This window comes from Abramis brama (genome assembly GCF_963993115.1).
Source record: "Abramis brama genome assembly, chromosome: 1".
In the NCBI taxonomy this organism is placed as follows: Eukaryota; Metazoa; Chordata; class Actinopteri; order Cypriniformes; family Leuciscidae; genus Abramis; species Abramis brama.
The window spans coordinates 3149194-3163991 of record NC_139963.1 but is presented as its reverse complement, the minus strand read 5'-3'; the positions used below and the strand labels follow the sequence as shown (position 1 = coordinate 3163991).

At 37.2% G+C, this 14798-nt stretch overlaps 1 protein-coding gene across 1 annotated transcript in view; it reads left to right on the top strand.

Annotated features, from left to right (window-relative positions):
• The window catches only part of LOC311090940 (uncharacterized protein), an 846260-nt gene that overhangs the window by 333607 nt on the left and 497855 nt on the right, over positions 1-14798 (top strand). Inside the window, exons 30-31 of the mRNA XM_084126585.1 lie at positions 140-313; positions 6509-6682. Coding sequence (XP_083982711.1) covers positions 140-313; positions 6509-6682 — 348 coding nt within the window. The remainder of the gene's footprint in view (positions 1-139; positions 314-6508; positions 6683-14798) is intronic.

The window sequence follows — 14798 nt, the reverse complement described above, 5'->3', positions numbered from 1 at the left end:
AATGAACAATGTGTAGTCTTTCTCCATGTTACCTTTACCTTGATATCCCTGTTTATTTGTCAGCAAAAGTCTGCTGGATGAAGATGAACACGTTAGTTGATCATCATAGATCTGAGTCATTTTCTATTTCTGTCTTCAGTCTGAGTGGATGCAGCATTACAGAGGAACAGAGTCTCATCCTGACTTCAGCTCTGAAATCAAACCCGTCACACCTGAGAGAGCTGGACCTGAACTGGAATAAACTAGGAGACTCTGGAGTGAAGCGCTTATGTGCCGTACTGAAGGATTCACACTGTAAACTGGAGAGATTGAGGTCAGTCACATTCACATACTTAAAATCACTTCAACAGTTTAAACTAAAACACTTTAACACTGTATTTGTGCAAACTGAGTATTTTGTGATCTGGTGCGATCTCAAGCATTAGCCTACTATTCCTGCCAAACTTCCATAGTTGCAGTTAGTGTTACTACAGTAAATCCATGGTGAATAATGCTGATCTGTGGACACTGGATAGTTCATTCATGGCACAATGTTTCTTCCTGGCTTCCACGCGCTGTTTGATCCGTTAATAACAGAGAAATGTGAGTGTTTCACACTAGATCTCGCAGCGATGTTATTACTTCAGTGGCGAATTCAAATAATTTATTTACTGGATCTCTTAGTGCTGTGTAGTAACAGTGTCGCATGATAACGATCGGCTCGCGCTGCTTTGGTCCAAACTGATAAACAACGGTCCGTCAACCACACAATAACGAGTAGCTCAGTTTCGTTCCGCTTACATTACGTTTTCCATTTGATGTCGGACAATTGTCTCTTACATTATGAGCGCGCTTGCCACGCGTGACCCGTCTACATTTGAAATAACTAAATTTTGGTCGGCAGGAAAAATGGTCCAGCGAACCATTGGACCGGTTTGAAAATGCGTACCGAACACCGAACCGAATCCGCGCTAAAATATCAAGGTGAAAGTCATCATAGCTTGCATAGACCCAGCTCCCAACCCAACTTTGAGAATAGATTAACGGCGATATTTTTTTTATCGCCCGATAATTGTCTCACGTTAACGCAGCACGTTAACGCCGATAACAGCCCACCACTAATATATATATATATATCTCAATGCTAATTCAATAGACCACATAAAAGAAACAATAAAATGCGTTCATGGTTCCAGTGGCCGTAATGCATGCACGGCTTTTCAAAATGTCACAGAGTGTTTTGAGATTGTTTTGAATGCAATGTTGAAGTTTATAATTAAGTACTTTGGCACACCACGACGAGTGGCGCTATGCATTGTTCTAAAGCCAGGTTTTATTCTGGCATGTTGAATTAGTGTTTAACAAACACGGCGGCGCGCTCATTTGAATGAAGAGCTCCTCGCTCATGTGAGCGAATACACATTGGAACGTTTGGGGATTTCGCAACGAGTAAAGTCATGGCCGAGTGGTAGAACTTACGTTACGATCATTAAGATGACACGGGTTCAAATCCCGAACCAACTTGGACTACTGAAATATTTATATTAGCCTATTAATGCATTTTATAGCCTATTATTGATGCAGAGAGATTTGTCTAGTTCTAAAACTCTGTTACACCATAGGTTTTTGCTTATAGCCAATTTATAAAATAAAATTACCATGTATTTCCATTTTACACCAAGGAACAAATAGGCTATTATACAATGACTTTACTTCTAATAATTCCAATCGTAATTTCAAAAGCAGTTCTGTTAAAAAAAAAATATAGGCCTATATATTAATGCTAATTCAATAGACCATATAAAATATATAAAATAAAGATATGCAACAGGCGCGTTTAAACGACAAACAATAAAATCAGAACCAGTATTCTGTTGCGTTCATGGTTCCAGTGGCAGTAATGCATGCACGGCTTTTCAAAATGTCACAGAACGTTTTGAGATTGTTTTGAATGAAATGTTGAAGTTTATAATTAAGTGTTTTGGCACACCACGACGAGTGGCAAACTCTTTGTTTTGTTTTGCAAACTCAGATAGCCTGTGGGGGGTTTGGAGAAGGCAGTTGCTTTATCGTGGGGGTGCAGGACAAGAGGTGTTAATGTTCCGTCTTTCATATGGAGAGTGTCGGATAGCCAGCCAGGGGTGCGTTTCCCGAAAGCATCGTTAGCCAACTATGGTCGCAAGTTCCCTCGTTACCAATAGAGTTCAATGGACATTGCGATGAACTTGAGACCATAGTTGGCCAACGATGCTTTCGGGAAACGCACCCCTGATGAGCAGGCATAGGCTAAATTCTTTTAAGGATAAATCTCAAAATCTCCAAAAGTCCATATGTAGGCCCTATATCTTATTAAATTATAAATATTGTAGTTTTATTGATTGTATTTAAAGGTTTTCCACACACAATTTCAATTTAGCAGATACAGAGCTCTTTAATTCACGATCAACCTCGTTTTATTGTAGCCTAAGGTAAATTCAGCAAGGCATGCTGTATCTTTGAAGCAACAAAGGCTGTTTGTTACAGTTTTTTCTTTCGTGATTTGTGTGGATGACACGCAGTGGCATATACAGTATTATCAGCTGTATGGTGTGTTTTTACCCAGAAGTGTTTTTTCGAGAAAGACCCGGCGCGCGCAGTGGGAGACAAAAGAAACTTACTAAAAAAAGATCCAGCGCGCGAGAGAGGCAAAGAAAAACGCCTGTTAAATAAACTATACCTTGAAATGTGCGATGGGTTTTCAAACTTAATTAATTTTATTTTTCTTTTGCATTTTCATTGTTTATTTTTTAATTGAAAGCAATAGGGGAGCGCAGGGCACAACCTAACGCTGGGCTAGTTGTAACACGCTTGTTTTAAATACTTCCGCACATGCTTGGATTACGAAACTTTGTGTATTTACTAGTTGCCATATCAACACTATATAGAGAAAAAAAAAATCCGCCAAATTTTTTTTTTTTGGAAGATATCCATAGACATTTATTAAACCATAGCAAAAGTAAATTACTTACTTAAGTTAATTTTTCATCTCTATTTTTTGTGTTTATTTAAAATAAGACAAATCTGATATTATTTTAATCTCCAAGATGTTATTTAACAGTTGAGATAGTTATTTAATGCTTTGCTAACTAGCAGAAGACACTAGCCGGGTTTAAATCCCAGATGAGCAGGCGGGGGCATGTTGTAACACTGCGTTACAATGTGCCCCTATTAGAAATATGCTATTATATTCTATACTTTTATTTATTCTATTGAGAAAACGTGAGAAAAAGGTAAATAAAGACTGAGAGTCAATATTCAGAAATTACTAATTATTTATTTGTTTTGAACTATGTTGTATAGCTGTGTTTTCATGTGTTCGTAGTCAAAACTCAAAAATGAGTTTATATTTAATTATTAAAAATTGCCATTATTTTATATGAAAAAAGTTTTTTAATTGTATTTTATTTAGAAAATATTTTAGTTTGTTTTGTATATTTTTTTTTATTAGATCAGATAACATTTTAAGCTGTCATATGTTATGTTACAATGTGCCCCACACATGTTACAATGTACTCCACCTATGGGGCATGTTGTCACATTTCACTTCCATTCTTTCGGGGTATATCAAGAAAAAAGTATATATTGTATTAATAAAACAAAAACACATAATTGTACTAGACATGTGGGAAATTAATGTGGGAAAAAATAAATACTCTGAACCATAAGTAGATTTACACAAACTGAGAAAGTCAAAAAGCGTTACTTTGTGCCCGCTCTCCCCTACTGTTTTGAAAGTATTTTTCTGATTTGTTCGATCTGTTTTGAAAAATGTCTTCCGTTGCTTTGGCCGGGTATCACTGTCAGTCATCTCAATTTCGTGAATGATTCACAAAAAAAAAAAAAAACAGATTAAAGACGAGCTTCATCATCTTCATTTTCTGGTGCGATCGACTGACAGTCTTCCTTCATCAGATGTGTCGTCTTTGCAGAGGCTCAACTGGAATGTAGCAAATTTATGTTGTAATGTACAATTGATAATTAAACAAGATGCTTGACTTTAATAAACAGATACATATTTAAGCATCAAGAACGGAAAAACATAAACACTGTCGGCAACACTGAGATTCGATTACTGAGTTTGGTCGATCAGCTTTTTCAGTAAGAGCTGTTAAAAACTGGAATAAATTACCAATTGTTATTAGACAATGTCGTACTTTGACAGTTCAAGCTGCATTTGAAAATGTGGTTAAAAAGGAGTCAGGTCTGTAATCATTAAATACTCTTGTTTTGTCAAGGTTTTATAATCATGGGGGATTGATTTTGTAATATTAAGTATTTTTATAGGATGTATATTGAGATTTTTTTGGTAGTAATATTGCTGTATTTATTGTTAATTGATAGACAATGTGTTGTATATTTTTCTCTTGTGGGATTATTATATTGTATGTAATGTGATTTGATTCTTTCTGCCCAGGGACTGCAGATGAAATTTAGCTCTGCAGCTAATTCTGGGACAGTTTCTTACTGTCCATTGTCCCTGTCAAATAAATAAAAATGAAATGAAATGAAATCTCAGATCGCTTGAAGCTCCGAGAGGCTCATGTTATTGCATTGACCACAGAGCTATCGTCTGAATACTGTTAATCTAATGTCTTATGCTCTTACAAAGCCTCATTGATGTGGCCTAATATTTTTCTATTGCAATGTTTTATGTTGATTTTTTTTTTCATTATTCAATTTAATTTCAGTATTGTGATTATGAATTCGTTCAATGTTTCATTTGAATTGATTTGCTACCAGCTTTCAATCGCTCTCAATGAGCCGCGGCGCGGCGGCAGATTACGTAATAGAGAGAATAAACTGACACTTTGCAAAGTCTGTGATTGTAGCGCCTCTTAGCGGTAAGAGACTGCAAATACACACACGCAATTTACTCCGCTCAAGCTCCACTCTTGGTGTACTTTTTTCCACTCCTCGCTCCCTCCCCACTCCGCCCTTAATACGTCTTGCTCCGTTTTCGCTCCACGGTAAATTTTTATTCTTTTTTTTTAAATAACACCAACCTCTGATCAGAAGATGCATGTACTGTAAAACGAATACGCAGTACTAAGAGAAGAACATCCACATACTTTATTGGAATTTTGAACAGCCCCAAACCAATAAATTAGGCTATCCTTTAGCTCACTTTAAAACAAAGCAAAATACGAATCAAAAGGAATCTTTTGACGTTGTAATCACCTCCCCGCACTCGCGTTCTCCTTTGTCATCACTACCTTTTACAATATATTTATATATTTTCCCCTTCTTCACGGTAATATTTCGGAAATGAAGAGAAAACGCAAAAGTAATAACTTTTATTCTGCGTTTAGATGACCATTATGGGAGGGAAATCTGCGTGCATATGGTGACGCAAAAGTGTGTGAAATTCAATGTAGTATGCACTCAGTGGCAAGGTGGCAATGTGAAGCACTGATCGGTGCCTTCACTGTCTAGCAGACTTTTGCTTTTACCGTTTAGACGGAAACACGATGGTGGAGCGTTTTTAAGATTTCCACTCTGGAGGGTAGTTTCACTTTTTTTGCGTTTTTAAGCCCCCAAAACGCCGTCGCCGTCTAAACGAAAGGTACATCTGATAAAATATTTTTACGTTTTCACCCGCGAGCGTTCTCGTGTAAACAGGCAGGGCCTTATAAAATCGTCCATCATATAATGGAGTTGCACAGGTAGAAATTGCGAGGGGGTCGGTAAAAATATCATTAAAAGCATGTGTAAAATTAATTACATGATATATACTTTATATAAATGTTTGTGAAAGTACTAGTAAAACAATACAAATGCAAAATATGATTAGAAACATTTTGAGTCCCCCTCCGTTGCCTCACAGTGGTCCTGAGCGATAGTGGAGCGTTTTTGGAGCGAGAGAAAATCACAACGCTCCGACATTAAAAAAATCCGCTCCTCGCTCCTGGCAAAATCACGCAACTCCGCTCCTTGCTCCGCTCCCACTCCGCACCGCTCACATACTCTGGTAAACACCAAGAATCAACAAAAATAAACGGCAAACAACATAGTAACAATGAAGGAAAAAAACAACAACAACAAAAAAACACATTAACTAATAGCTGTGAGTGACGGTCCAAGAACTACTGCCCAGTCATTTGCAGCAAAAAACGTGGGACACTAAGTTTACATATATATATATATATATTGTAACCACAGATGCCCTTCTTGTACCATCTCTGAGATGTGCCACGTATCACGTCATGATGTTGGAAAGGTCACGTGTCACATCATCAAAAAATGTGTTTTGGGGTTTCATGACCCTTTAAAAATGAAATGAAATGAATGTGTAAACATGAATACATCAACAATTTCAACCTTTGTATTGTTACAATGTTGGTAGTATATTTAAATGAACAATGTGTAGTCTTTCTCCATGTTACCTTTACCTTGATATCCCTGTTTATTTGTCAGCAAAAGTCTGCTGGATGAAGATGAACACGTTAGTTGATCATCATAGATCTGAGTCATTTTCTCTTTCTGTCTTCAGTCTGAGTGATTGCAGAATTACAGAGGAACAGAGTCTCATCCTGACTTCAGCTCTGAAATCAAACCTGTCACACCTGAGAGAGCTGGACCTGAGCCTGAATACACTAGGAGACTCTGGAGTGAAAAACCTCAGTGATCTACTGATGAACCCACAATTCAAGCTGGAGAAACTACAGTTAGTATCATTATACTGTACAGCAATTACAGTGTGACTGAAGTTTATTTATTTGAAGACAGCAGGGCTTATGTGTCATTGTTTATAGCAGTGCACTTTCTGGGTTTCCCCTATTGCTCACAGGGGGTTAAAGTGGGATGTGAGTGTGCCGTACGGACTCTTATTCTGGCTGTACTGAAGACGAAGTGGTTTGACCAATCAGATGAAAGGGGTGTTTCAGCGCCGCCCACATGTGCAAACGAAATATCAAAGCCATAAACCGATTTGTAAACCACAAACGAAAAATTAGAAATCGAGCCGAAATCTCATTTTCCGTTTATTAAACTAAACGAAACACCGAATAAACGATCCGTCTTTTCATTTCTCGTTATTCCATTCCAAACAGGAAATGAAATGATCAGATGATACACGGACCGTGTCGTGTGTTCATTCGTTTTTTTGATTTAATATTGAAAGTAGAAAAACGAGAAAACACTTCCTGTTTCGTCTTTTTATTTTTTCAAAAAAACTAAAAACAAGTATTCAGCTTGATTTTTCACTTTTCGTTCTCAGGTAGAAACATTTATAAACAGCTTGAATATTTGATTTCTACACGTATAGGCGGGAATGAAACGCTCCTTTCCTCTGATTTGTCAGCCGAAGATCAAACTGTCCCGTCATCAGTTCTTCCTCAGCTCCGCTCAGCAGAATAAAAGTCCTCCGCTGCTGCAGTTGTGCGGATTCTGAACGCGTTTATTGCAACTACTACATTTCATCTTTTTCTCATCAAACACCCAGACTAATGGCTCGACACAACCCGCACCGGGGAAGAGCCTCGACAGGGCTTTCTTATGAGGCTTTCAGTTCTCAAGTGCCAGGGGGTCCGTGAAATAATTTACTATAACCTACTGTATTTTCCGGACTGTAAACTAAAGTCACGTTTTTATCATGAAACACGTTGTGATTTATTCCAGAGTGACCTAGGCCTTTACAATGCATTTAACTTAGTTCACATAATCTAAATGTTGACTTTCAAAAGTAGGCGCGCCAAGAAGACTATTCGCTGTATTTTGGTTTATATATATACAGTATATACTTTTTTTTTTCATCAATCTCTTTATTAAATTTCGAACATGAAATAAGAACAAAAAAAGTTCCCCTTCACATACAAAGAAAAAAAATATAAAAACATAAACACCAAGAATCAACAAAAATAAACGACAAACAACATAGTAACAATGAAGGAAAAAAAACAACAACCAAAAAAAACACATTAACTAATAGCCGTGAGTGACGGTTCAAGAACTACTGCCCAGTCATTTGCAGCAAAAAAAGTGGGACACTAAGTTTACTCAGGATTGTCTGGGAAGGTCAACTTCCCAACATATTCAAAAAAAGGGGGTGTGTATATATATATATATATATACTTTTTAACCACAAATGCCCGTCTTGTACCATCTCTGAGGTGTGCCACGTATTACGTCATCACGTTGGAAAGGTCACGCGTCACATCATCAAAAAATGTGTTTTGGGGTTTCATGACCCTTTAAAAATGAAATAAAATGAATGTGTAAACATGAATACATCAACAATTTCAACCTTTGTATTGTTACAATGTTGGTAGTATATTTAAATGAACAATGTGTAGTCTTTCTCCATGTTACCTTTACCTTGATACCCCTGTTTATTTGTCAGCAAAAGTCTGCTGGATGAAGATGAACACGTTAGTTGATCATCATAGATCTGAGTCATTTTCTCTTTCTGTCTTCAGTCTGAGTGATTGCAGTATTACAGAGGAACAGAGTCTCATTCTGACTTCAGCTCTGAAATCAAACCCGTCACACCTGAGAGAGCTGGACCTGAGCGGGAATAAACTAGGAGACTCTGGAGTGAAGCGCTTCTGTGCCGTACTGAAGGATTCACACTGTAAACTGGAGAGATTGAGGTCAGTCACATTCACATACAAGAATAAAAATGCTTAAAATCACTTCAACAGTTTAAACTAAAACACTTTAACACTGTATTTGTGCAAACTTAGTATTTTGTGATCTGGTGAAGTAAAGATGAAGTTCTCTCTTCCTCTCTCTGTTTTATTTGCTTATGAAGATGATGTGACTTTACAGAATAAAGAGTTTTCTTTTCTTCTGTCTTATTTTCTTCTCTCTCTCTGCTAATGTAGTTTAATCTACTGTGATATGACAGATGAAGGTTGTTCTGATGTGACTTCAGCTCTGAAATCAAACCCTTCACACCTGAGAGAGCTGGAGCTGAGCAGGAATAAACTAGGAGACTCTGGAGTGAAAAACCTCAGTGATCTACTGATGAACCCACAATTCAAGCTGAAGAAACTACAGTTAGTATCATTATACTGTACAGCAATTACAGTGTGACTGAAGTTTATTTATTTGAAGACAGCAGGGCTTATGTTTCATTGTTTATAGCAGTGCACTTTCTGGGTTTTTTAAACTAAAACACTTTATACTCAATATCTCACAGTGGCCCTCATTTATCAAAAGTGCGTACACCAAATTTCCAGCGTACACCTGGCGTACACCCAAAACCACGTTGACTTTGAGATTTATCAATATGGACGTTGGCGTACGGCACGCTCAAATCCTACGCCAGCTCAGGAGGTGGTGTACGCACGTTTTGAGTGCGGGAATGCGCAAAAAAACAATTCCTAACACCACAAAACGCACTGACAAACTAAAAGATATAATATATTATGACCCACTGTAAAAAAACAACATCATAGTAATTATAAACTTCAGTGTTTATTTTTGTGCAACATGGACTTCAATGTTTAATTTGTGTGACTTTACCAAAGCATTTGAATTGTAGGCATATGTATTCCTTAAGTTGCGAGCCTGTGCGCTTTACCTGACGTTTCAAGCCTTGTTTATACTTTCGCCTGGCTCCGCAGCGCGAGTCTCCGCAGACTGCGCGCGCACCTCCCCAAACGGACGAGGCGTTTATACTCGACGCGCTCGCCGTTGTACTATTCTTTGAAACGATGGTTAGGCCAGGGTTAGGCCCGGCAGGTGTGCACGGACTGGATTTAGTAATGAAAGGCTTTCAATGACCAAAAAAATAATTCAGACTGACAAAATAATAAAAATGCCATTCTTCTTCTTTTAAATAATAATAATAATAATAATACAAATAATAATAACGACATTCTTCTTCTAAATAACAATAAGCGTCATTAATAATAAAAATCTAGAAATCAATTTTGTTTCTTTCCACTTCCCTGGTTTTGCTTTCTCTTTCTCAAAGAAGTTTCTCTTCTTTGCCGTCTTCCGTGTGTCCATGGCGTAAAATGAGGGCGTGGGGGAAGCGGAGACTTGAATATATAGGGGCGTGTTATTCTAATGACGATCGTTTTCAGCCGCGGCATTTATCAAGGGCAGGTATTGCGTACACCAGAATTTCAAAGGTACGCACAGCTTCATAAATCAGGCGATGAGAGGAGTGTAAGCATAATCTTACGCCAATATATACGCCCGTTTCTACGCAAGATTGATAAATGAGGGCCAGTGAGTCTGAGTTCACATTATATTTGTGTAAAATTCTTCACATTCATGATTTGTTTGTAAGATAATCTCTCTTCCTCTGTTTGTGTCTTTCTAGACTATATCGCTGTGGCATTACAGATGTTTCTTCTCTAACTCAGTCTTTGACTAACTCAAAAGCACTGCAGTTTCTAAAAGAGCTTGATCTGAGACACAATAAGATAGGAGACTCACCGCAGCGACTCAGAGACGAGCTACGAGACTCAAACTGTGTCCTGAGGTGAGGAAACATCACTGAGATATTAAAGAGATCTTCATTTACCTCTGATATGTGAACAAACCTTTCAAACATTCGTGAAAGGAAATTATCATTAAGCTTTATTGCAACACAGGGTTTGTGTGAGAACAAAATGTGAAGTTATTGAAATGTTTAACACAAAGGAGGAAAGAGAACAAAAGCTCACTGTCACAGCTTTATACATTGTCGTAGAAATTTTAAACTGTATATTAAACTAACCATTTTTCTAACATCTAACCTTATTTAACATGTAACATCTGAACAGGATGTACTGTACGAAACCATTGGAAAACTTGTGTCTTTGAGTGTGTGCATATGTGTGTAAAAATAACATAGTTTGGGAAATGAAACTAGACAGTCTGTTAGAATCGTGTGATTAACAAATTAAGTCATCATTAAAACAAAGTTTGCTTTACCTAGTAACAGAGGGGTTTGCATATGAAGAACCAATCAAATAATGGGGAAATTATGTAATGCAGCCTGATATTTATGCCATACCTCGATTCTATAAAAACTGTTGTATCTGTGTTTTACGCTGGGAGTCTCAGTGGAATTTGTCTGAGATCCTCCGGCCTTGATTCTTCTTGGGAGAGTTTCTCTGAGAACTGCTCGAAGACTCTCCCGGCCGTTATTAAAGCATTTAGAGGACATTTGCTGAAAGTCTGTCTGTTAATTTCTGCTTAAACTGGTCAGTTTAGGGAAGCAAGTTAGTTAGAAACTCGGCCAGTTGTAAAGGTTATTAAGTGTCGATTGTAGACGCAACAGTTTTATTTATTAAGTGTCGATTTGTAGACGCTAGATAGTCGGGATTTAGGAAAAAATCCACTACAACATCAACACCTGCTTTATTAACAGTAGAAGTGAATCATTTCAGTGTGAAAACAGACTTGGTCAGACTGTAGGAAAACGCCGCACTCCTGCTAAAATCAGTGCAGTTCCAGCTTCAGCTCACAGCGTCCAGCTCACATGAGGAATGTCTCTGTCTCTAGTGTGTTTTTACTGTGACAAGCAACACGTCACACTACTTTACACTTACTTTACTCTCAGTTATTTACTAAGAGCCTACAAACATGTTTAAACTAGAGGACAAACGGCTTTAACTAAAGGTTTGTGTTTGAACTCAAAATAACATTTGTATTTGCTCCCTGTGGTTTATTCCATACGCCGTACACTCATTAGTTTCTCCTTTACAGAGACTCAATAGGAGTCGCACACACACACACACACATATGATTCATGCTTTACATATATTATATTTAAAAACACAAATATCTATCCAAGATCATGTATTGTCAGTAATTAATCTGATTACAGGAATTCAATTTAACTTATTTTTACAAAAAAAAAAAAAAAACGAATTAAAATATAATAATTTGCACTTTGTTCCACTGAACTCTGATTGTTTTCTCTTCTGTTCCACTTTACAGAGTAGATGAAGATCGATCACCAAACATCCCTGATAAACATCGATCACCAAACATCCCTGATGAAGGTCGATCGCCAAACATCCCTGATGAAGGTCGATCGCCAAACATCCCTGATGAAGATCGATCACCAGACATCCCTGATGAAGATCGATCACCAAACATCCCTGATGAAGATCGATCACCAAACATCCCTGATAAAGATCGATCACCAAACATCCCTGATAAAGGTCGATCACCAAACATCCCTGATAAACATCGATCACCAAACATCCCTGATAAACATCGATCACCAAACATCCCTGATAAAGATCGATCACCAAACATCCCTGATAAAGGTCGATCACCAAACATCCCTGATAAAGGTCGATCACCAAACATCCCTGATAAAGGTCGATCACCAAACATCCCTGATAAAGGTCGATCACCAAACATCCCTGATAAAGGTCGATCACCAAACATCCCTGATAAAGGTCGATCACCAAACATCCCTGATAAAGGTCGATCACCAAACATCCCTGATAAAGGTCGATCACCAAACTCTGACAGATGTGTTGTATCGTAGTGTGAAATGATCATGAGAGGAGCAGAAACCATCAGCTGATCCACAGAAGAGTCTCTCTACTGTCTATGAGGAGAAATACATGTGTAAATGTGTTTCATAAAGGTGGAAGAGACTCAGACTTCACAATTAAATAAAGCAGCGTGTGTGTTAGCATGTGTTTTAGAAACGTGATATTGAATGATCAATGTTGGTTTAGTATGAATAATAATTATTTATAATAATTAATATAATAATTCATTATTAAAAATATCTATTTAGTTTTGTGTGAAATCCAAGTTTTGGAATTGGGAATATATTGTTGATTCTAAATTTGTAAATATCCTGATATTGATGAAACTTGCACATTTTGTGGTTTTGTTGAAGAATCAATTGCCCATTTATTTTGTGATTGTAGTTTAACCAATACATTTAGGGTTGATTTAAGTTCTTATATTTTAACCCTATAATGTGACCCACAGTTTTATCCTTAAAGATGTTATTTTTTATTATAAAAACCCAAAATTGTCATCTCTTGAATATGTTGTAAATTTCTTTATTTTATATGCAAAATGTTTCACCCACAAGCAAAAGTGGCTTAAATCTCATTTATGTTTAACTCGTTTCATCCCTCAGGTTTATAAATAATAAGCTTTTTTTTTTTTTATGTATTATGATCAATTATTCAAATATATTTAACCTTGTAATTGTGCTTTTGCCCCTGTGTATATAATCTCATACTATGATAAACGCAAACCCATGATATTTATGTTTTCTTATTTTGATTTGTTTATTGTCATTATGATTGTTCATTGTTAAAGAACTGGAATCTTTCCCTGATCTTGTATGTAACTATAAGTTATGAGTGACAGGTGCACTAACACTTCCTAACATCAGTAACTCGACAGCCTAGAGCAGTTCTCCTCAGCGTGTGTAATGTGTGTAATGTCTGCACAGAGGAGACGGGCGGCTGCTCCAAGATCTCGCCTTTGGAGAAAACTGCTGATTTTATACTCCAAAAATGTAAATATCCCTCCTTAAAAATAAAGATTACCCCAGAGAGAATTCCATTGCTAGCCCACCCCAACACTTACACACAATTATAATGATAAATGCTGACCAATACTTAATTATATTACTTTTTTAACTGAAAATTATATATTTCAGAAACAAAATGTCATTTGTTTTGTCATGTGACATAGATATGCATAAATACACACTAAATAAATGCAGTGAACACACCTCAGTTTTCAGTCTAGCAATGAATTAATGCATATATTAATGAAATAATTATATTTTATTTACTGACAATAAGAAAGTCAACAACACACCAAACAAAGCTTTATTCAAACTTATTGTTCTAGCAATCACATATGTCCAGGCGGTGAACCCCACATCTCACTGCCATCTCAACACAGCGGTTCTCATTCTGTGTGTTTATAATGATGAATCAGCTGACCACCGTTCCCACCTTCACCTGTCTCTGCCGTCCATCACGTCCCTCAGCGCTGCAGTCAGACTCAACAACACACACTCCTGTGAGACTCAACAACACACACTCCTGTGAGAGAAGCATAGTAGAGCGAGTCTTTAACACGCTGAACACACACTGATGCTTTATAGAGTCTTCTGTGTCAGGTACTACAGACTGCATAGGTCGTTTTATGAGGATGTCACTGAATGAACTTCCTTCAATCCAATGGGACATTTTCACGTAATATACTTGCTTTCATGCCAACTTTAATCACCACTCAAAATTAAAACGCTGTCGTCATTGAAGCACAAACACTGAAACACACAGCAAAATCCCCAGAGTAAAATTAACTCTGTTCAGAGAACATTTGGTCCCTCTCTACAGAGAGTTAAAATAACTCTGAATCAGAGTTAAAGTTAATGAGATACTTAAGTGATTAATTAAGTGATGATTGGGCATTAATGATGAACACCTGCTGTTAACAAGTTCTCAGCAGAGGAGGATTAAACAACTCCATAAACAGCATTACCAGCTTCACTTATTACTAACCAGGGGTGCGTTTCTCGAAAGCATCGTTGGCCAACTATGATCGCAAGTTCATCGCAATGTCCATTGAACTCTATTGGTAACGACGAAACTTGCGACCATAGTTGGCCAACGATGCTTTCGGGAAACGCACCCCAGACTGACTTTATTTCTGTCAGACGTCTACAGAAGGTCTTATTAAGAATTAACAGAGGTTTAGATGTTGATGATTTATTGAAAATGTATGATCACCATTATAGTGATGAGTGTTTCCTTAAGTTGGGCAGTTTGACTCTTCTTGCGAGTTTGTGGTTTTTGTAACAGCTTTTACAAAAACACGTAATTTGTTACAAAGAAAGCCAA